Source organism: Zingiber officinale, chromosome 2B (genome assembly GCF_018446385.1).
Source record: "Zingiber officinale cultivar Zhangliang chromosome 2B, Zo_v1.1, whole genome shotgun sequence".
NCBI classification, from domain to species: Eukaryota; Viridiplantae; Streptophyta; class Magnoliopsida; order Zingiberales; family Zingiberaceae; genus Zingiber; species Zingiber officinale.
The window spans coordinates 121,112,788-121,136,949 of record NC_055989.1 but is presented as its reverse complement, the minus strand read 5'-3'; the positions used below and the strand labels follow the sequence as shown (position 1 = coordinate 121,136,949).

At 38.3% G+C, this 24,162-nt stretch overlaps 1 protein-coding gene across 1 annotated transcript in view; it reads left to right on the top strand.

The window, feature by feature from the left end:
* Window positions 1–3,161: 3,161 nt before the first annotated feature.
* LOC122046958 (probable protein phosphatase 2C 24) overlaps window positions 3,162–24,162 on the top strand; it is a 28,082-nt gene continuing 7,081 nt past the window's right edge. The window contains exons 1-3 of the mRNA XM_042607925.1: window positions 3,162–3,892; window positions 4,059–4,397; window positions 5,082–5,187. Coding sequence (XP_042463859.1) covers window positions 3,380–3,892; window positions 4,059–4,397; window positions 5,082–5,187 — 958 coding nt within the window. The 5' untranslated portion in view covers window positions 3,162–3,379. The remainder of the gene's footprint in view (window positions 3,893–4,058; window positions 4,398–5,081; window positions 5,188–24,162) is intronic.

Sequence of the window (24,162 nt, the reverse complement as noted above, 5' to 3'; positions counted from 1 at the left end):
GACACATCTCCAACAACTATGCTCAACCTTGGATCCTTAAAGTTGTCAGTATAATTGTTTTAATTATTGCATTATGTTTTATTTTCTAAGGAACGGTAAACATGTTATCATTCGTCGAATTTATGTAACACTGAACCTTTGCATCTGAATTGTTGTTCAGAGGAGAAGACTTTTAGTGGATTGTCCATTGGAAGCAGTCAACATTGCAAGCCTTAGAATAGTAGCATAGACTGTAAACCGAGTAAAAATAAATGTGTTTCTTTAATTATATTTTGTTTCTGCTGTGTATTTTTGAAAAATGTGAAAAACATGACACTCGCTATTTACCCCTCGCTCCTCTCTAGCACTCTTTTCGATCCTACAAATGATAATTCTATAATGTTTTTATTTTTTTTTTAAAAATAATTCTCTAATATTTTATAAAAAATATATCTCAATTAGGAAATTGATTCTCATAATATTTTGATATTTTAGTTCAGCTCTTGGTGTTAGGAGTTTGTTAGATTAATCGTGCTAATTTGAGAGACTCAAGTGATCAAGATTAATTGGATGACTGATTAGTGTGAAATCATTTAGAGTTCTAGGGTTTAGGGGCTAAACTTGGAGATTGGACTAAAGTGATCAAGTTTGTTGTCAAGCTTGGAGATTTCATCACCTGGCCCAGGGCTTAGTATAGATGGTAAATGCATGCTATTTTGCTTGTTATGGGAAGGGTTTGAGTCCTAGGAAATGCATCACTTGTTCGTCCTGCCATGCACTTAATATAAGTTGTTTGAGAGAGTTTTAATGCAATCAACCAAGTTAAGTTAGACTCTGTGGTTTGATGTCTTATGTCTAAGTGTGTAAGGACTTAGGAACACAAGAAGTCGAGCGGAAAATACAACTAGGGAGAAGGATGACATGGGAAGCAAGTCGACGAGCTTTGTGCATCCGAGGGATAAAGAGCCATGGAAGAGTATATCGGTGGACGAGAAGAACGCACATGATACTTCTGAGGAACGAGAAGCCGAGGAGGAAGGATGCTCGAGGAGAATGTCAAAGTTGGATTCGATTGAGTTCAACTCTGGACAACCAGAGAATCACCCAAGTGACTCGATAAGAAAATAGTCAACATTGAAGTCGCTTGGACCAAGTCCAGGCGCTCGGAGCAGTATTGGCCAGTTGTTCAAGACGTTATAGTGAGGATCAGATTGGAGTACACACCAGCAAGACTCCAGGCGCCTAGACTGGGTCTAGGCGCCAGTCTAGGCGCCTGTAGTGGGTCCAAGCGCTCAGGAACCAATAAACAGTTGACGAAGAGTCGCTGCGGAGTGGATTGAGGTGACCAAGTCCATGGGCCTGACCAGGTCTAGGTGCCCGGGAGTTGCCACATCAACCAACGACTATACTCGACCAGTGAGTTATAAATATAGTCCTGGTCTTTGAAGTTAGAACAAGATACTCATTTTAAATGTCTGTAATCTTCTGTTTAGTTGTTAGTGCTTTCAACGCTTGTAAGAGGTTACTCCGTCTTCATTGAAGAAATTCTGTTTAGTAAACTTACATTTGCCTTGTATTAATAATCATTCAGGTTGTAACCAAGTAAACCTTAAGTCTCTTACTTTCCTTTTATATTATTATTTTTTATTAACTAATATGTGTTTGTCTTTGCTAAGTTTAGAAGTGAGAGAAAGTACAAATTTGGTGTTGTAGGCTATTCACTCTTCTCTAGCCGTCCTCACCGGGGCTAATACTTAACACCCATGTTCCTATAAACCTCCTTCTAGGGGTGTTAATGTGGTGATTCCATTTTTTTTTTAGATTTTGTAGCTTAAGGAGCCTTTGTGTCAAAATTGTAATATTTTGTATTTATATCATGTAGAAATATTATGATGATAATTTTTTTTTTTTAAAGAAAAAGAGCATTATCTAGGGAGTTTCATCGTAATCCTTAATTATTAAGCAACTTATGTCTTAAGCAACCTCTAACCTTGGTCTTTGTTGGGTCGACTTAAGTGATTGTTTCCAAGAGCCAAGTTGCCGTTGGCCTAAAACACACTTTTAGCGAGGTAGCTAGTAGGTTAACTTAGGGCTAGATCGGCCTAAGGAAGCTAGTAGCTCGACCAAGGTTGGCAATCTTAACAAACTAACTTATGGAATACAAAACATCTTTGATCTACCTCCATCTTTGTGTGGTGTCAACGATTAAAGACCATGGACTATGCTTTATGTATAGGGTAGGTAGAAACTGAGTTTTATCATCTCGTAGTTAGTGTAGAAAGTTTCTTGACGTCATTTATTCTATTAATTATATTTTTATTCACGGTTTAACTTTTTTAAATTTTCATTTCACTTTAAAATTCTGCTTATATTTTTTAAATTTTTGCAAAATTGCGTTTATCTGACGTTCACCAGCACGGTTCGGTGCGGGAAGGGGCAGATGTTTTGCCCGATCCGAATACATCCGACCCGAATCAGACACGGCCAAAAGGTTAAAAAGGCAAATCAATTCAAATTGCAATTGTTTCGGGACGTGCGAAGCCACTCCCGTTGAGATTCGAGATCGCCGCCTCGCTTCGACACGTCGCCATGCGCGCGACGCTAAGCATTCGGGAGGCAGCCACGTGTTATCGGCGACGGCGGACCCGGCTTAATTAAAAGCAAACGCGGGGTTCGGAAAGTGGTGGAGCGGGTCCCACCATCCCTGTCTCGTGGAGCGCTGCCACTCGCCGCTGCCAGAATACGCGTCGCTCATCCGATGGCCAGCAGAGTCGTACAGCATGCAACGGTCAGTTATAATTTAAGGCATCGCTGTCTGCGTGTAGAACATAGAAACAGAATGAAACTTCTCTTCACATTATTGTGATTTACTACTTCAGGAATAAGGAGGAACTAGAATTTATTGATTTAATTAACTTAACAAAGTTAAATCCGGATTTATTTATTTATCGTATTCATTTAATTACATTAATAAAAGTGAGAAAGAAGAGGCGTCTAAGCAGTTGCAGTTTCGACGTGCCACGAAAGAGGACGACGACTGACTTTTACACGTGTCGCATCATCGCGGTTCGGGAAAGAGCCACCTCGAGCTGGTTTCCACGAACAAGGCCGCCCTGGTCCCACTACTCTACATTTCTCTTCTTCCTTTCCTAAACCCAAACTAAAACGGAAATCCAAACCAACAATAATTACGCTCTCGTCTCTCTCCCTCTGTCTCAGTTCGGTCAAGTCCATGTCCTCCTCCTTTAAATAGAAATAGAACACAGGTAATTAACCTCTCTGCTCTCCCCCTTCTCTCCCACTCCCCCCCTCTATCTCTCTGCTCACCTCGCCAGATGATCGACGACGGAGATCGGAGTTACTCGAGGCTCTCGGTTTCTCTGGCCGATCCCAGCCGTTAATGGCTGCCCACTTCTTGGTGATGGCCGGCGAAGGCGACTCACCGGAAAAATGCCGCGAGCCGCGCCGGCGGCGGATCGAGACGAGCCCCCTCGAGCCCGATAGGGCAATTGCATCTTCTTCGAGCACAAGGGCTGCGGTGAGGAGGCCGGAGATCGGCGAGGTGGTTGAACTGCTCTGTCCAGGCGATGCGGGAAGCGGGAAGAGGTACCGGGCTGGCCGTAGCGACCAAGCACCACTTCCTATATCTCTCTCGCCGCTGCATACCTCCTCGAGTTCTTCATCGTCTACTTCTTCGCCATCTGGCGGAGACGCTAGCATTCCGGCGATCGCTTCTAGTTCTATGTCGGCACCGGCACTCGTGGATACCTCCATCATGTTCGGATTTATATCCCTCTCCGGTAGGTCTAGAGAGATGGAGGACGCTGTATCTGTCCAGCCGGGATTTTTCAGGCGTGATGGACGCGCTCCGCTCCATTTCTTTGCTGTCTTCGACGGCCACGGCGGCTCCCATGTAAATATTGAAACCCTCACTCACCTTTCTTTCTTCGTTCCTTTAAACTAAAAGTACTGTAATCCGCCATTTAAATGATCGATCGACAAAGTTCGAGGCTTTATGTTTTTAAAATCCAACTCGCCTAAAAACTAATTTTGGTTGCTTACCGAATCTTGTGGCCTAGGTTTCGGCTCTGTGCAAGGAACGGATGCACGTCATATTGGGTGAGGAGCTAAGCCAGGGGGAGGCGACCGACGGCGAGGAAGTGGCTTGGATGAGGGCAGCAGTTGAGAGGAGCTTCGCGCGGATGGAAGACCTGGCGCTGTCGGCGTGCGCGTGCGGGAGGGTCGGGCTTCCCCTCTGCAGGTGCGATCGCTCCGGGATCGAGTCTGACATCGTCGGATCGACAGCGGTTGTGGCCCTACTCGACGGGAACAGGAAGCTCGTCGTGGCCAACTGCGGGGACTCGCGGGCGGTGCTCAGCCGCGGGGGTCAAGCGGTGCCTCTCACCGATGATCACAAGGTAAGTCCAGTGACACCTCATGTAATTATGTTGCCACGAGTTTTGCGTCCTCAAATTTGGGAGCTAAAGATTCTAAAAGATGATTCCAATAGCGTGACACGTGTTAAGTTGGGACACGTTGGACTAGCGTGGGCAGTCACGGGTCCGTGTTAAGCTTTATGGAGCTAAATATTAGAGGGAAAAGTTAAAAGATGCTTAATTTCTAAAATCACTAAAGTACCTCTTAAAGTCACCTTAAAACTAAACTTTTTTTTAAATATAAAAATATATTATTTAACTAGTTTGATTCAATAAAAAAAATCTAAAATCAATAAACGAATTCTAATTTTGTAAAATAAAAATTATTAATAAAGGTAAGATAAAAAAAAGTTAGATTTAGGATTCTAATTGATAAAAAAAAATCAAAAGATTTATCCTATAGTGTTGTTAAATGCTAGGGGTGCCTCTTTGCTTTTTTACATATATGGAAAAAAAAAATGTGTGGTTGCGTGCCTCATTTGGAGAAAAAATTCCTCCACATGCGTCGTAGATGTGGATCGAACATAGGTATCCAAGTAACAACTTAACGTCTTTCTATTGCACCATAGCCTTGAGGCCTTTTTTACATATATGGGATAATATGAAAGATGGTATATAATAGTTTTTTTGTATTATTGATTGTTATTAATGTTTCTTGTTTTATAGCCCGATCGCCCGGATGAGTTGGCAAGGATAGAAGGTGCTGGTGGGCGTGTGATTTATTTTAATGGAGCTCGAGTTAGTGGAATGCTTGCTATGTCACGAGCATTAGGTATGATTTTCTTTCATTGTTGCCCCTTTTTAAAGTATGATAAAATATTAGTAGATTTAAATTTTATTAGTTACTCACAAAATCATATTCCATTGTGTACATAACATGAACTTTGTAATAAATGTTGAAAGTAGGGTGATAAATTTGCCATTAAAGGCTTCTAATAAAAGTTTTAGAGCTTTATTTTAGTAAAACTTATAGGTGAACAAAAATGATTAAGACTAGTATTTTTTTTTTCATTTTTACTAGTCCAATTGTGAACTTATGATTATAAAGAAAACCTTAAAATGATTTTGTGTGAGATCAAAAATATGAGTAATAGCAACCGAAAACAAACTAGTATTAACACTTGTTAAGGTCGAGATCAATATACAATTCACACCTTCCAATTTTTTTCACTAGAGCAAGTCTTCCATAGGGCCAAGTTGGAGGAATATGAGCAAGGGACTTGAGGCAACAAGAACTAGTGAATGAATGAATGTTGGTTCGAGAAGGATTGGTTAGGGGCATGACTGACCATTAGGGTATTGGTTAAATTGGTCAAGTTGAGGTTCATGTTGCTGAGGTGGATTATCTCAATTTGAGGACGAGATTCTATTGTGAAGCCTCTCTTTTTGTCTCTTTATGAAAAGAAAAAAGGTCTCCCTCTCTTTCCCCCTCTAAGGTTGTAGTTATAGGCCTTGGAATTTGTACTTACATCGTTGGGTGTCACTATATATCCTAATTGTGACATCACCCTTATGTATTTTGTTGATGATGTGATAGGTTGTCAAGCTAGTTCCCACAGTAATGCCCATGTGATCTAACCAAAATAGGGTGGGGCATGCCTTGATAGTTGGTGGGGTGTGATAACCCTGCATCAGTTACTCCTCGCATCAAGGCTAATCATGATGGGGTTTGAAGTGAAGAATCTTATGTGTGTATTATTCGGCAATTGATCAAAGGACACACTAAAGTAGCATAATTCCTAAAGGGCACACTTAACTTTTAGATTTCCCAAATAGCGCACTTATTTTTCATTTTACCCCTTCTACCAACAGCCAACCAAATTTCACTTTTTCCAAAGCATCCAAGGTGGTGTTAACTTTCTAAAAATAGAACCACACTCCTCTGACGTCTCTGTCTTCAAAAATAGGGAAGTGTTGGTTTCAAAATACAACACTGTGGTGGTGGTGATGGTTTAGTATTTATGCAGCACCACAGCGGTGTTGATTTTTTAAATGCACCACCATAGTGGTATTGACTTTTGAAATGCAACATCACAATGGTGTTGATTTTTGAAATCTAGAACCCCGTTGTTCTGAATACCCAATAGTAGCCATAGGGTGGTGTTGTTCTTTGAAATCCAACACCAAAGTGGTTGGTGGGGGTAAAATGGGAAAAAGTGCGCCCTTTGAAAAATCTATAAGTTGGATACACTCTTTGAGAATTCCACAACTTTAAGTTCTCCCTTTAGTCACTTATATTATTTGTTAGGCACTAATTTATGGTGCCTTAATGAGGGTATGTTCGCTCGCTTGTGCCATACTTGCCTATCATATTTTTGCCTATTAGATTGGGATCTTTTTCGTCAACAAACTATCGACCTATTGCTTGTAGATTGCTCTTATATCTCAAATATTTTTTAACACACTGTAGTCATCTTGCTTAGTCCAAACTATGTTTCTTTCTTCCTTTTGTTGCCTCTCCTAACATGGGCGCTGGAACCTTTATATAATTATATAGAGTAGGTCCTTGTTGTTTAAAGGTCCTGGGTGAAATTATAAAATATGTCCCAATTTTATCTTCCTAACACTATTTCTTCCAAAAAGAAACTTTTACATCATCCATCATAGAATATATATACACCTAAAAAAACAACGGTAAGTCATTTAAAGTGTCTTCGTGATGGATATGCTTTTAAAGGCAAAATCATTAATAATAGTTCATATTCAATGTTTTCCAAAATATTCTTTTCAATGCATAAAATTGCCTATCTTGAGTCATTATGGTACGTAAATAAGATTTTATTAATTATAATTTTAAAAAACTTCTTTCGACAAATGCCACTATCACGGGTATTGTCAGTAATATTCTATAAGTAATCATCACATTTGGAAATATATCCATTGTTTTTAAAAACTCTAATATTTGAATGGAAGATTATTTTTTATTTGTTTCATGAGATTTACTTGGTAACATTACTTGTAAAACTTGTAGTCCTGAAAACAAATATTTTACATCAATCTTAGAAGTGCCACCATTTCTTATAGTATTTTTAAGATTCACACAAGAACTCATTAATTCATCATCATCCAATGAAACTAATTTGGCAACATCATACAGGCATCCAAATATAGATTCAAAATATTGTAACTGTTCAAACCTAATTGTCCCAAGCAATATCTACCACTAAGATAAAATAATCTATTCAAAAAGATTCTTCCTGTGATTGATTTTCCCTTTCAGTGTAAGCAATCTCATCAAAATACCTCTTTCTACAAATTTTACGTTTTGTAGGAAATACAAGATCAATTTCCAATTTTTTTGCATCAACCATAGCAGAAGTAAAACCATTTCTTCTATATTTTTCAAAAAAGGAAACAAGATTAGACAATTATTTTACAACAACATCAAGATGCATATCCAATGCATATACTTTAACTGTAATTTTTTGCTAACTAAGTTAATTTTTTGCAAAATATCATGTCAAATAACAAGGCTTAATATAAATTCAAAACTTCAAAGTTCACCATATGCTAAAGTTTCAACATCTCTACTTAAGCCTCCAGGGCGTAGCACAGACGGTGGGTGCATGACATCTCTGGCGTAATGGCCAGGGGTCGATTCTCAGAACTGACGACCTGGGGTTTACTCCACCATACGCCTGATGCCTGTGTACCTACATGTACCTTCCTCCATATCCGTGGGGCTGACACTAAGGGGTCGTTAATGTAGCGGATCTACATTCAACACCTCTACTTAATTTGCTGTCTTTACTTATTTTTACTAATTTGAACAAAGCTTCTTTGATTTGGGAAGCTTGAGATAATATTGCTTTGATCATTTCAATATGACTTTCCCATCTTTTAGTCGACAAGAATCTTAAAGTTAATCCATCAATATATTCAAGTAAAACATTCCATCTATTTGTTGAATTAAAGAACATGGTATACATACATTGACATGCTCCAAAAAATGATTTTGCTTTAGCACAAGAATTTGTCATGTCACAAACAACTAAGTTAAGAGAATGAGAACCACATGACATGTAAAATGCTCGAGGATTAATGTCAAGCAATCTCCTTTGCACATCTTAATTTTTGCCTTTCATATTAGATCCATTATCATACCCTCTCACATTATCAATATCAAGTTTTAAAGATTGTTAAGCAACTTGCAATTAATTGAAAAAAACTAAACCAGTTGTATCTTCTACATTTACAAATTCTAAGAAGTACTCTTCTATTTTAATTGGAGTCTCTTAAACATCTACACATCTTAATATGTAAGTTATTTGTTCTTTGTGACTTGCATCTGGTGTATAATAAAAAATTACTGAAAAATATTACTTTTTTAATTATTGCATTCTTGACTTTGGAGGCTAGAATAGATATTAACTCGTTTTTTCTTTTATGACTAAGATAATGATAATGAATCTTTATATCTTGAATGAGTCAAAAATGCTCTTGCATTATTGGATCAAAATTTACAATCATTTCAGGTAGACCCAAAAAATTACCATTACCATCTTTATAAATTTTATCATGTGTACCATAAAATGTCAAATTATGTATAGCAAGACATTTGACAATAACAACTATTCTTAGCATAACGTATTTCCAATGTTTTGTTTCTTTTTAATTTGTTCTTGCATTCCCTTATCAATTGTCAATGTTTTCTTTAATCTCATTTGTAGTTTAACAAAAACTCTCAGATTAGTCAGGTGTTCAACACTACTTTCATGTTGTTTAAGTTTGTCACATAAATGTTTCCCATCATTAACTCCTCTTGCTAAATAACTTTTGGTGTGTATTACTTTAAATAATTTACAACAAATACAAAATACTTTGTCCAACTCCTTCGAGGATACTAACTATTTTTATCACGAGTCTCACCATTTGGTAACATTTGAATATAGTAAGTATGAGAAAAGTGTCGAGATTCTTTACCTAAAGGAAATTTGAGAATATCTTTTCTTTTAGGACCTCTTTTCTCGAGTAAATCTCTCATTTTTATATCAAGATTATCCCAAACTCTTGGATCAAATATGTTCAAATCATATCTAAGTGTCGAACATTGATATTCGTTTGTATGTTGATCATCACAACTGATGCGGTGATAAGGGAGGCCCACCAAGTGCGGGTAAAGGACGGAGATAACAGCCGACGTGGAGGTCAAAGTCAAGGGCGGTCAAATGCCAAGGAACCACGAGCTCACCAAAAGTGGGTCGAGCAGAGGTCGACTTCAGCGACCAATCTAGCTTGAAGGTTCGATTGGCCAGCAGGTTCATCGGAGCAGATTGCACATCCGGACGGGTCATATAGAAAGAACATCAGATGACGCACAACTGACCAAGCGAGTACCGAGCCGACCAGACTCATATCTAGTCGGGTTAGAGACAATCAGCCGAACCAAACTATAATCAAGAAGAACAACTAAGATCAACCGGGCGGGGAGTCCCGACTAAGCAGCTACTCCACTCGGCCAAACAGTGGAGCCCCTCCCATATCTCATAATATCCCTTTGGGAGGTAATGTCGCTGACAACATGGTATGATCAACAGACAAATCGTACGACGGAAGCTTCTACGGTCATGTTAGGGATTTGCATGCCCTGTTAAGATATAGTGTTAGAGACACATTTCTAACATATCCTTTCATAGGACAGTTGGAAAAACATGCCCACGCCCTGAGGAGCATGCACGTCGCCTACTATAGCATTATATAAAGGGGGGTTCATGCACCAGCAGAGGTATGTGCTATTCATTATTCACGCTTGTGCTTTCATTGCTTTCGCTGTTGCTCCACCTTCTTCTACTGTTTTGGTGACTGACTTGAGCGCCAGAGGGCCAACGGGGACCCTTTCCCTTGCCAGCACTAACGTTTCTTGCGTTGTAGATTAGAGCCAAGTCTTCACGAGGTCAACTGAGGAGCCACATCCCCAACCAGCCTTCTTCACGATTTTCAGACAGGATCATATCTTCAGTTTTGTCAATTTCAGTTTCATCTAAATTATTAAAATTTGTATTATCTTTGTTCTCATTTTCTACAAATTTCTCATTCTCATCACTTTCGTTTCTCACAAATTCTTCATGTTCATCATTCTTGTTTTCAACAAAATCTTCATTGATTCATTAGTTAAAATTTGAACTAAGCTTTCTATTTTGTTATACGATTCTTTACTAAAATATTTATTCAATGAACCTCTTAAGATTTGGGTTATCTATTTTTTTTTGTCTTTTTTGATATCCAGAAAGTTGTTTTATGATAATAGATAATTATGAACAATAAGCAATAAACAAAGAACAATAAAACTTGATATGGAGAATTTTTCTTCGATTCGTAATCCACTTATATGAAGGGGAGCCTTGGCGCAACGGTAAAGTTGTTGCCATGTAACCAAAAGATCACGAGTTCGAATCCTGGAAACAGCCTCTTGCAAAAAGCAAGATAAGGCTGCGTACAATGGGTCCTTCCCCGAGACCCCGCATGACGGGAGCTTCGTGCACCGGGCTGCTCTTTTTTTTTATAATCCACTTATATAAGACCTTACACATATATCTTGTAAGTTATAAAAAACACAACAATCCAATTATTTAGGAGTTAGGACCTTATTCGTGCAATTAAAGACACAAGTACATCACGTTTATTAAAAAAAAAATCAAAATATGAATATACCTGAAAACAATAGTGATCACATGAAAATCGACAAAAAAGTGGATGTGTTTTCCTGCTCCTTAAGATTTAAAGGTTCCTTGAGTTGATATAACTGAAAGCAAATAGTTAAGAATCATGCAATTTCTAAAAATGATAAATGGGAAAAAGCAGGGTACGAAGGAATTATAACACAAAATGAAAGAAACAAAACATGATTAACAATAAAATGAAAAGCATGGGAGCTTCATCACGACAAGGTAGACCAGGGCATAGCGGGGAAAATCAACAGGGGAAGCAACTTTTCGATCTGCAAATTTAAATTCAGAAAGAAAACTTGCAAATCAAAATTCTGCTAGTTCTGTCCTTTAAAAGTTTTTCTTATCTAAAATTTATGTTTACCGGCAATGGAGCTTTGTCGCGGCGAGGGAGGGAGCTTTGAAGATGGGGTAGGAGAGATAGTTCTTCTATATAGGTTATCCTGAGTTAACCATACCAATCCACTAGGCACATTCTCCTCGTGTTGGAAATTCTCTTCACTCCTTAACCTAGAAAGAAAAGTTAGATGCATTGAGTTTGCAAACGCTCATCACTAAGTCCAAGCTCCTTAAGTAGCTACACTAGGAGGATCTAATTGAAGTTGGTCTATGAAGCTTTATAGATGTGCTTTCTTTTTCCTTGGTTGTATCACTAGGTTAACATACTAATTCTCTATTTCATGGATATATATATATATCACCAACTTTAATGATGTTCTCTCTTGGATGAGGAGACGCAATGGTGGAGTCCTCTCTCGAGCTTAGAAGGCTTGGGCTTTGCATGGATAAAGAGGTGGGCTTTGTGTGCCAAACTGTAGGTCCTTCAAGTTTAGTGGGTTCTTCGAGACTAATGGACATATCTGACGTTATGTGCCCTTCAAGCACCATGAGCCCTCTATTTAATATTTTACCTCCCTTTGAGAGTCAAACCAATTCATGATTATCTCCTCTCAAGTGGAAATTGATGGAGGTGTTGGGGAGCCTAAAGAGGCCTTGTTTGCAAGCATGATGGAGGTTGAAGGATGACTATCCAATTTGGGAAATCTTCAAACACTGTGAAGAGTACCTCATGGGCTTTCTTATCCCTGGGTTTGCCATTGAATTACATGGAATAAGCTTTAAAAAGGTCAAATCCAAGAGTGTTGCAATAGTGGTCTGATCACTAATAGGAGGTGGCTTCGTGGAATTGAGTTTGTGATGTTGGGTCCTTGTCCACTTTCAAGCTGAGGACCTAGAGAACTAGAGAAATTAAGGGTTGAGAACTTGGCCTTAAAGATAGGGAGGGGCATAACCAACTATTGCTCTGAAATGATCCAAACTAGCTTAGATTTCATTCACTTGTGAAGTAATCGACTCTTACAATTAATTTATTCTATCTTTCGCTCAGTGGAAAAGGACTCAAAATGTCAATTCATTACTAGTAAAATGGATAAACACAATCTATTAGTGTAACTTCCACTACTAATTGTTGAAATCACCAAGTATTTCTAACATATAATGTATTTCTTTACTAGGCTAGATGCATCTCTTTAAAGAGTGGGCCAAAGTATCTAGCCCTCACCACTTTAAATCAAAGGCTTTGGGCTCCACTTGATTTCCACATATTCCTTTATGTAAGTCCCTCAAAACTAACTAGATTTATATTGGGTGCAAACAAAACTAACTAGATCTATATTGCATGAAAACACTTCAAATAAGTCACTAACTAGGAATGTTTATATAGGATTCCATTGATTAAGATATAATGGCTTTGGCCTTTGATAATTTACTGTAAACTTGGGCTTTACCGTATGATAACTCCCCCCATCCAATAATTGCACATATCTACCTCTAGAAGTATCTAAATGTTGCATTTATTGACCACTTCGATACTAACTAGGGCTATCTCCAAAGGAGTGAGGGTTGCAACTTTTGGTAGGACATTGACTCTTGCATTATGCTAGGGCTACCTCGCTGTTTGTTTCCATCGATTGGGAGTTCCCGAACACTTGAATCCTTTCTGTAGATACCTCAATCTCTAGAGTTTGACCTATAGTGAGAGTCATATACCATTCTTCATTATTGGTTATCACGAAAGCAAACCATGGGGTCATATTGAGTTTTACACTGTCCAAGCTGATAAGTTCCAACACAATGCCCTTGTATTTCCTCATAGATAACCCAACCATGAAAAATGTTCACCATTGGTTCTGCCCTATCTCAAGCATTGGGCTTATCAAAGTTTGTCAACTTTGATATGAAATCTTCCGATGCTTACATGAAAAATGTTCACCATTGGTTCTGCCCTATCTCAACCATTGGGCTTGTCAACTTTGATATGAAATCTTCCGATGCTTACACTTCATTTCCATTTGCATATAGGAAATTACATTGAATTCACCTAACTCAATTGCCCAACACAACATCCTGCCTACCACATCTGGGTGTTGCAGCACTTGCCTTAACGAGTAATTCATCATCATATGAATGACATGACTTTGAAAGTATGTAATTTCTTGACGACTGCATATCATAGTTTAACCCCTTTCATTGTGCAGTTTACGAATTAAATAAGCTTTTCCTTTCCTTCCTCTTCAACAACACAACACTTGAAGCATGCTTAGGTACTAACATCTAGAAGATCAACAATTCTCTTCGTGCAATTTGGGATAATGGAGGTAGTCCTTCTAAGTCCTCTTTTATCCTCAAAAGCTTCTCGTTATCCTCTCAACAACTTTGATGCATGGTTGATTGACTTAGAGAAGAAAACACTTAAGGCTACTACTCAACGGTTTAGCTTTTCAATTTGTCTTATTGTGAGGTGGTCGCATAACCAGAATTTTCCTTTTTGGGGTTTGCTTTAATTTCCCCTTGATGAACTATGTAACCAAGGAACTTGGCTAAGCCTACCCTAAAGTTATTTTAACAAGTTTAACCTTATTTGATTCCTCATTTCAAATACCTCTCTAAGGTTCCTTATGATCTTTGTGAATTCTCTTTGCTACCATGCAATCAATGTATGCCTCCATGTTCCTCTCAATCTGACCACCAAATAACTTGTTAACTATCCTTTGATATATTGCCCCTACATTTTTTGAATTGAAAAGATATGATTTTATAGTAGAATGTACTTTGGTCAATTTGAAAGGAGGTGTAGGGCTTGTCATCCTAAGCTATTCTGATCTTGTTGTATCTAAAGGAGGCACTCAGAAAGCTCAATAACTCATAACTTGCAGTGCTGTCCACTATTTCATCTATCTTATGAACTAGGAAACATCTTTCAAGCAAGCTTTATTAAAGTTGATGAAGTCCATGCACATCTGCCACTTCCCATTTTGGCTTCTTCACTATGACCATGTTGGCTAACATTGTCAGGACTATATTTCTCAAATAATTGCACTTTTATCCGTTTTCTCACCTCTTACTATATTTCTCAAATAATTGCACTTTTAACCATACGACCCGGGATCCCTAATATATCTTCGACTATCCATGTAAATATGTCTCAGTACTCTATGTAGAGTTGGAGGATGTTTCGCTTCCTAGATTTAATGTCTGATCTAGTCCTTCCTCAAATTCTCTAGGTTATTCCATAGGCTCACGTCTCAAGAATGAACTGGTCCTTGGCTGCCTTGCCTTCAGCTTTTTTGTGACCTTTTTTGCATTGGTTTGGGTGGCTGCGTCTCCTTGTTATGTTCAAGGCAGTTTTATAACATGCCTTTGACTCTGCAGAGTCAGCTCCTATCAATTTGATCCTAGTGGGAGTTAGGAATTTCATTGCGAAGCTACTGATGCCCATTGATACTAGTGGGGGTTAGGAATTTCATTGCGAAGCTACCGATGCCCACAAGTATTCTCTTTACTAAGCAGGTGAAAATCTGAAACTGGACCATTAGAGCATTTTGATGGCCTGTCAACGTCTAAGAAAGTGATATCACAACTGTACTCGGGTGCTACACTCAAAGAGAAGTATGCAGACCTCTTTTTTTCATAAGTCTTGACTTTTGTGCTGCTCGACTCTCCTTCCTGTTGAGCCACCAATGATTAAATTTTATTTTAAACTAATTCGACTATTTCCTCCTTTGGTTCTTTCCTTCTATGTTTGAGCAAACGATGCAGTCATCAATATCATGCTCGTGCTCATTATAAAGAGGCAAAATTTATTGTGGTCCTTGTGAGATACAAAGTTGAGCTGCAATTTAGTCATTACTAATCTTTTATCCCTAATCTCCACAAGAATTTTTTATAACAAAGCAATCTATGGGATTCTATTGGTTTTCTTGAATGTCAAAGGACCTTATCCAAAATTCAAAGGATGCATATCTAGTCGGGGCCTTCACGAATCATCTAGGCTTCGAGTCCTCACCTTTGAAGTTTTTAGATTTTCTGAAGTGACGTATCAACTCATGGTGTAGGGATGAAGGATTTTCTTGGGAGCTTATGGCTAGATGAAAAGGTGGCATAAATGAAGGTTTTTCAATTTGAAATTTTGAATGTTTGGAAGAAAAATATTCAGAAGATTGGAAAATACTCAGAAGACTAGAAAAGGAAATGGGTCTATTCTTTTTCTTTCTAATTTTTGTGTGTGGCATCTTTGTCTTTCAAATATCTCTTCTAACTCAGTTTCCTGCACTCAGAATATGAGAAACCTTAGTGAAACAATGCAAAAATATTGGGAAAAGCAAATTGATACATGGTTCATTAGAATAGATGTGGAACGACCGGAACGGGCATTCCACCACGCGAACGCTTCATGCCATGTCAAATTTTTAATAAATAACGTTAGTCGTTATGGGATGTCGTTCTTGGACGTTATAACAGCAAAAAAAAAGGCATGGAATGGAACGAAATGGCTTGGAACTTACTGAATTTTTTTTTACTATTTTGTTTGCATTCAAGGTAGATTTGATTTTGCTTTGCTTTTTTTTTTTTAATGTTTTTTGTTATTCAAAGAAGAAAAAAAGGCATTTGATATGTGCATCACATCACTAGCTTTTTTTCAGCATTTTGCAAATAATGCAAGACTACCGATCTAACATGCATAAACATATTGAAATTTGAACATATTCATTTTTCGCTTACGGTCAGTGGCTGAGCTCCTTCGTTTGATTTCTTTTATAATCATTTCCAACATATTCGGCAAACAATCTTGGTTAAGGTAAGTTTTTGATTTTTTCGGTTTAATCTATTAAGTTATTAAGAATTCTTTATTTTTTATGTGGTTCAAAAATAAAATATTTGCTATCATATTAGCATGATTGTATCAAGTTATTACTTAAATAGAAATGTAATGCAGTCTTTGAAGTGAAGGATTAGGTTATGATTGTTTATCATTTATTATCATTGTCTTGTTTAGTATTTTAGGCACATCCTCAAACTCATCATTAATTAGTTTTTTAGAAAATGTATTAAAAAGAAATTGAAAATTAAAATGATTGTCATTATACTCATAATTACTAATAAATTTAAGATTAATTTAATCAGCATGATACTCAAGGAGAATATAATGAAGATTTGGTTCTTCCCCATCACTCTTCGTATTAGCTCCGAGAAGGTATAATTTTCATTGTATGTCTCATTATTATTGTATGATAATTATGTATTGATGTATTGATTTTTTATGACTTCGTATATTTTATTTTTTAAACTAATGTAATATATATATTTATTTAAATTTTTTGCTAATTCTTGTTTTAAAAAAAAATTACAAATCCACATTGTGAGCGTTCCGTGAAATGATATTGAAACTGGAACAATAGAATCCGTGACAGTTGCCATGACTGTTCTTGCGAACCCGGGATAAGTTACTAAGAAATTTTCTTGATAAAACCTATATTGTGTGTTGTTTTAAGCTTATGAAACACAGAACATGATAGGATCATTGGGCGTTTTAAAACATTCACAAAGATATTTGTCAAAGAAGTTGTATATGAACTTCTTTAACATCTCTATCAAGACAATGGGCATTGTGCCCCCGTGATTTACTTCCTTCTAGGAAGTGTGGGATTGTTTTGGAGGGGTCATCAAGGTGATGGTTTTACCTTTTGCCTCAGAAAACGACCATTGTGATGACAATGAAATTCTTAGAAGTCAGGAAAAAGATTGTTGGTCCCCTGGCCCCTGGCGGCCGGCAAGAGAGGGGTGAATTGTCCTAAAAATCAAAATCAACGTTTCTTGACGTTTCAAACTAAATTAAGAAAACACTTGTATAAAAACAAAACGTAAATACATAAATTAAAAAGCAGAAGCAAGATAATTTACTAGGTTTATAATTAGAGAATTGTTAATCCTAGACAAATGAAGTTCACTCAAGTGTCTTTTGGGCGAAGTAGCCTCTTTACAATATTGACAACCCACAAAAGTAGTATAACTAGAATAGAAGCCATTTTTCAAGTGTTGTTCTAACTATAGAAATCAGGACTGCATTTATAGGCCTGATCCGGACGCTTAGAAGGATTCTGGGTGTCTGAATGTGGATACAATTTTATTTGCGTCGCAACACATCACGACGGAACGGGCCTATATAAAATTTTCGGTCCGGGCACCTGGAAGGGTTTCGGGCTCCCGGATCGCCTTCGCATAGGGGTGCCTTGGCAAGGCGCCCCGGCTGAACCAGACTGGTCCGGGCGCCCGAGGTCCGAGCGCCCGGAATAGCTCTGGGTGCCCGGACCACAGTCAACTTCAAGTTGACTTTTCATTCGGGTCTTCCTCTCCGGCACTGCTCGCTTTAGTATTTCGACCATCTAGAATAGGGCTCACCCGAATCCATTTTTGGGCCTTCTCGAGTAGTCTTCCGCTTTAGCTTCTTGTCTCTCAGAAACGTCGTGCGCCTCCTTCTCGTCTGCTAGCGTACTCTTCCACAGCGCCTCGTCCCCTGGACTCATCGAGCCCGTCGGCTCTCTCCTATGCCATCCTTTTCGCTAGCTGTGCCTTTCGCTCGACTTCCTATGCTCTTAAGTTCCTACACACTTAGACACAAGATATCAAAATAACAACAGATCTTACTTGACTTGGTTGATCATATCAAAACCATCACGGGGTACTTACAATCTCCTTCTTTTTGATGTGGATCAACCCAAGTTAAATTAGGGTAAAACAAGATAAGACATTAAATGAAATTGCAAGTTTTGAAACAGAGCAGTGGATATGCAATATTTTGAAAAATATACCTCCCCTTAAACTTAACTTCTAACTCTCCCCCTTTGATCACATTAAAAATAGGGGTTTTACTCAAATAAGTTGAAATTAAAGTCTAAGGATTGTATACTCGAAATTAAAAACAGTGACTTATGAAAATTTTTAAAAATTAATACTCGAAATTCTAATTTTTGTGATTAAAAAGTAATTTAAAACAAAAAATTCTAAAATTTAGTTTATTTGTTGAAAAATTCTAGACATTTTTATAAAGGTTAACCGGACACATCGAAAGTAGGAATAAAATTTTCATAAAAAATGACATTAATTTAAGCAGTGATGATTTATTTACTATAGGAGGAATTTTCATTAAAAAAATGCTCAAAAATAGTTTAGAGGTTCAGAAAATCTTGAGAAAATTTCTGAGAATGTAAATGTGTACGTATATTTGCAGAAAAATTACTTTTTTGAAAATTAAGTATTCAAGAATTTTTTATTTTAAAGTTAGCATTTATCTAAACAATTCATAAAAAATCAAAATACTTTAAAATTATTTTGTTGGGCAAAGAATATTATAAGTAAAAATATCTGTGCAATTTTTTTTTAAATTGAAAACTATAATATTTGAAAAACAAATCATAAAATACAACGGTCAAAAAAAAAATTAGAAAATTTTCTAGAGATAGGAAATTAAGTCCTCTTTTTCAAAAGTTGTATAAAGGAATTTATTTTAGCATATTAGGTAATTAAAAGGCAAATATTAAAACAAATTAAAATTAGAAATATGCACAAATTAATTAAACATGATTTTGGAATCCAATATAGGTTCCTTCCTGATCCTGTCCGAAAGCTGAATCAACGGACGCTGGGCACGTGGCGCTCTCCGAGTTGCTGACGTAGATCTACGGCCGGTCGCACGGTGCTCCGACGAACCTGCAAAGAAATCGGGCCGGAAGGGGTTCCCGGCGACGATCCTCTGACGCTCAAGTCAGGTAAGTGGGCAACAAAGAAGTGGCTCCGAATATGCTAGCATGCGTACCTCCGATGAAGTGCAAGGCTCCTTATATAGGGCTGGAAAGGAGCTCATGCACACATATCGAGACGAATACGTGTCCTCAGCCCATACCCCAGCATGGGCTTGTCAGAAGAGTATGCCTGACGCCATACTGCTACAGTCCGAGCACCTCCATGATGGGACATTAGAACATTCCGGTCTAAGATTCCGTACATGGCTTGTCCTCCGAATATGCTTACTGTCAGAGGATGTTTCTTTGTTCTTGTCTTCTGTTCAGGGCGAGGGTCCAGCCGTTCGACCGTACCGTTACGTCCGACCGGCCCTAAGTACGAATCTGCTCAGGAGAGTCTCGCTCGTGTGCTCGGCTGCGCCTGTCAGTTGCTGCTTTATGCCTATGCTGAGCGGACCGTCCGCTCGGACAGGCGAGCTTCTTCACCCTGAGCGTCGGAAACCCAACTCCTTGTCGGGCTATGTGCCTCTGCTTATATTCCTCTAGGCCGATCGGCACCTCTTTCCCGATCGGCCTCTTGGCCTTGGGTCGCCACGTGGCTTTGACTTCCTTCAGAAAAGGGGGTCCCCATCCTTATCACCGGATCACTTGCCTTCTCTTCAAGTCTAGTCGAAGGAGGCGAAGTCCGACTGACTGGACCGCCGGTCTGATTGAATAACGCTCGTTGAACCAGCCCATGGAATGCTCTTCCGCTCGGCTCTTCTTTTCTGTCATGCCCGTTCGGCGTTATTCCATGGATGCCTTCTTCGATATCACGTTGGAATTTGTGTCAAATCTTTATAATTAAAGCTGAGCACGCCTTTCTTAAATGCGCCCTGTGTCCGACCGACACGTGGCGGACTGACGGTCCGCTCAGCATAGGCATAAAGCAGCAACTGACAGACGCAGCCGAGCACACGAGCGAGACTCTCCTGAGCAGATTCGTACTTAGGGACGGTCGGACGTAACGGTACGGTCGAACGGCTGGACCCTCGCCTTGAACAGAAGACAAGAACAAAGAAACATCCTCTGACAGTAGGCATATTCGGAGGACAAGCCATGTACGGAATCTTAGACCGGAATGTTCTAATGTCCCATCATGGAGGTGCTCGGACTGTAGCAGTATGGCGTCAGGCATGCTCTTCTGACAAGCCCATGCTGGGGTATGGACTGAGGACACGTATTCGTCTCGATATGTGTGCATGAGCTCCTCCCCAGCCCTATATAAGGAGCCTTGCACTTCATCGGAGGTACGCATGCTAGCATATTCGGAGCCACTTCTTTGTTGCCCACTTACCTGACTTGAGCGTCGGAGGATCGTCGCCGGGAACCCCTTCCCGGCCCGATTTCTTTGCAGGTTCGTCGGAGCGCCGTGCGACCGGTCGTAGATCTACGTCAGCAACTCGGAGAGCGTCACGTGCCCAGCGTCCGTTGATTCAGCTTTCAGACAAGATCACTTCCTATTAGGTTAATCAAATATTTTCTAGGGATGCATGTTTTTATTATTTTTTAGATTTGACCCTTGTGAAATCTATAATACCAATTTAATCCTTTATAATTCCTAAAATTTGAAGTAGAAAAATTTGAACATTTTAAATTTTCTATTTATTCTTTCAAATTGACATTTTCAATTAAATTTTTATTTTTTAATTTGTGATATTTAGTTTTCAATTTGTGCATTGATTTTGCCATTGATTTAATGTCGAAATACAGTTGATCAGGTGGTAAGAGGTAGAGGTGTAAATGAACTAAGCCGCTCATGAGCTATTCGAAACTCGATTCGATAAAAGCTCGTTTGCGCTTGTTTAATGAGGCTCGTTAAGATAAACAAATCAAGCTCAAGCTTCATAATATTCGGTTCGTTAGCTCGTGAACATGTTTGTTAAACTCATGAATCAACTTTTAAATAAAAAAATAATAGTTTTGATATTGAATTTATAGATTTTACACTCTACTTGTGAAACATATAGACAAATATATTAAATTTATTTATTAGAATAAAATTATAAATTTTAATAAGAATATTATAATTTTCTCTAAATATATAATTTAATTTTTTAATGAATATTTAAATTTAGCTCGAATAAGCTCGTGAGCCATGAATATATTCGTTAAGTAAACCTCAAGTTTGACTTGATTATAAACGAGCCAAACTTACACATTCAAGAGTTCGGCTTAGTTCGACTCGATTACACCCCTAGTAAGAGGCATACCTCACTTACCATGTCAGATCTAAAGCTTGATTCTCCCCCTGCCTCGCTGTATTCGTCTGAAGTCGCTCCCCCTTCATCGATGCTGGCTTTCGAGGTGCTTTGCTCTTTGTGGTTAGCCATCAATGCTAGACCAGCGTATGCTTCTATTTCTGACTCGGATGATGAGCTTTCGTCCCAAGTGACCTTGAGATTCTTGTGCTTGTTTTGCTTGGGCCTCTTGTCTATTTCCTTTTTGAGTTTCTTGTAGTCTTCCTTTATGTGTCTTTTTTGGCACTGGTAGCATTGAACCTTTCTTCTATTTCTTAGATTTTTTTTTGTTCTGCATTTCTTTAAATTTGTTAGATTTAAAATTTTTTCTAAATTTTCTTACCATATAAGCTTCTTGGTCTCCTTCCAAATCTGAGTTTGACTCGGGTTCATCCTTTTTGGTGGATTTTAGTGCCAGATTTCGGCTTGATTCTTTTGTTGTACCTACACATCTGGTTTCATATAATTATAAAGTAGAAAAGAGTTTCTCTAGGGTACTTACCTCCAGATTCTTCGAGATGTAATAGGATCGAGGTCCATTCTGGAGTCCTGGGAAAAGCGTTGAGTGCGTAGCGTACCGAGTCCCGGTTGGTTACCGTTTCACCGAGGTTGACCAGTCCGTGATCAACTCCTCGATCTTTGTGTGTAGTTCAGCTACCTTCTCACCTTTCTCTAGACGGATGCTCGTTAGCTTGTTCCGAAAAATGTCCCGTCATGTTAGTTTTGCTTCATATGTTTCTTCGTGGAGTTCCAGGAACTTCTCCCAGAGGCCTTTTGTCGATGTGTAGCTTCCGATGCAATTTACTTCTTGAGGCGATAATATACTTAATAAGTGATATTCCTCTCTACTGCTGGCTATGAAATCACTTTGCTCCTTCTTCGTTCAAAGATATTCTTCTTTCTCTACGCCTTGTTGATCTTTTGGAACTGTAAAATCGTACTTAATTATTAAAAGAATTTCTAAGTCGGTTTTTAGGAATACCTCCATTTGGTGTTTCTAGTGTGCGAACTCCCCCTTGAACTTTGGTGGGATAAGGCTTGGTCCGACCATCAATTTTGCTTCGGTCGATGGTTAGTCCTTCTAAAGCGTCCTGACTCTGATACCAATTGTTGGTCCCCTGGCAGCAGGCAAGAGGGGGGGGTGAATTGCCCTGAAAATCAAAATCAGCATTTCTCGACATTTCAAACTAAATTAAGAAAATACTTGTATAAAAACAAAACGTAAATGCATAAATTAAAAAGTAGAGGCAAGAGAATTTACTAGGTTTGTAATTAGAGGATTGTTAATCCTAGACAAATGAAGTCGGAGTAGTCTCTTTACAACATTGACAACTCACAAAAGTAGTAGAACAAGAATAGAAGTCATTTTTCAAGTGTTGTTCTAACTACAGAAATCAGGGCTGCATTTATAGGCCAGATCTGGGCACCTGAAAGGGTTCTGGGCGCCTGGGTGTAGATAAAATTTTATCCGCATCGCAACGGATGATGACGTAATGGGTCTGGATAAAATTTCTAGTCCAGGCGCCCGGACCGCCTTCACACAGGGGGGCCTTGGTGAGGCGTCTCGGCTGAACTAGACTGGTCCGGGCGCCCGAAATAGCTCCGGGTGCCCGGACCACAGTCAACTTCAAGTTGACTTTTCGTTTGGGTCTTCCGCTCTTGCTCCGCTCGCTTGGGGTGATTTTGGCTATCCAGAATAGGGCTCACCCAAACCCATTTTTCGACCTTCTCAAGCAGTCTTATGCTCCAGCTTCTCATCCCTATGAAATGTTACGCGCCTCCTTCTCATCCGCTAGCGTACTCTTCTACAGCGCCTCGTCTCTCGGATGCACCTAGCCCATCGGCTCTCTCCTGCGTCGTCCTTCTCGCTAGCTGTGTCTTTCGCTCGACTTCCTTCATGCACACTTAGATACAAGGTATCAAAATAACAACAGGATTTAACATGACTTGGTTGATCATATCAAAACCATTACTGAGTACTTACAAAGATAACTTGTGATAATCTTAAACAAGGTTCGCAAGAACGATTGTGGCGGCTATCATGGATTCTACCATTCCGGTTCCAATATCATTTCACGGAACATTTAGGATGTGGATTTGTAAAAAAAATAAAAAATAGAGAATTCGTAAAAAAAAAATTAAATAAATGTATAAATTACATTAGTAATAAAAAATAAAATATATGAAGTCATAAAAAATTAATACATCATTACATAATTAGCATATAATAATAACATAATGAGAAAATACAATGTAAATTATATCTTGTCAAAGTTAATACCACGAAGAGTGATGGAGAGGGAACCAAATCTTCATTATATTCTCCTTGAGTATCATGTGTGATTAAATCGATCTCAAATTTATTAGTAATTACGAGTATAATTTTCAATTTATTTTAATATATTTTCTAAAAAAATAATTAATGATGTGCTAACAATTTATGGATGTGCCTAAAACACTAAACAAGACAATAAAAATAAATGATAATCATACCCTAATCTTTCTAATAAAAAATTGCATTACATTCCTATTTAACTAATAACATGGTTATAATCATGCTTATATGATAAAAATATATAGCTAATATTATATTTTTGAGCTACATAAAAATAAAGAATTCTTAATAACTTAGTAGATTAAACCAAAATATTTGAATAAACAGGTTTGTTTGTCAAATATATTGGAATGATGATAGAAAAAAATATATTGGAATGATGATAGAAAA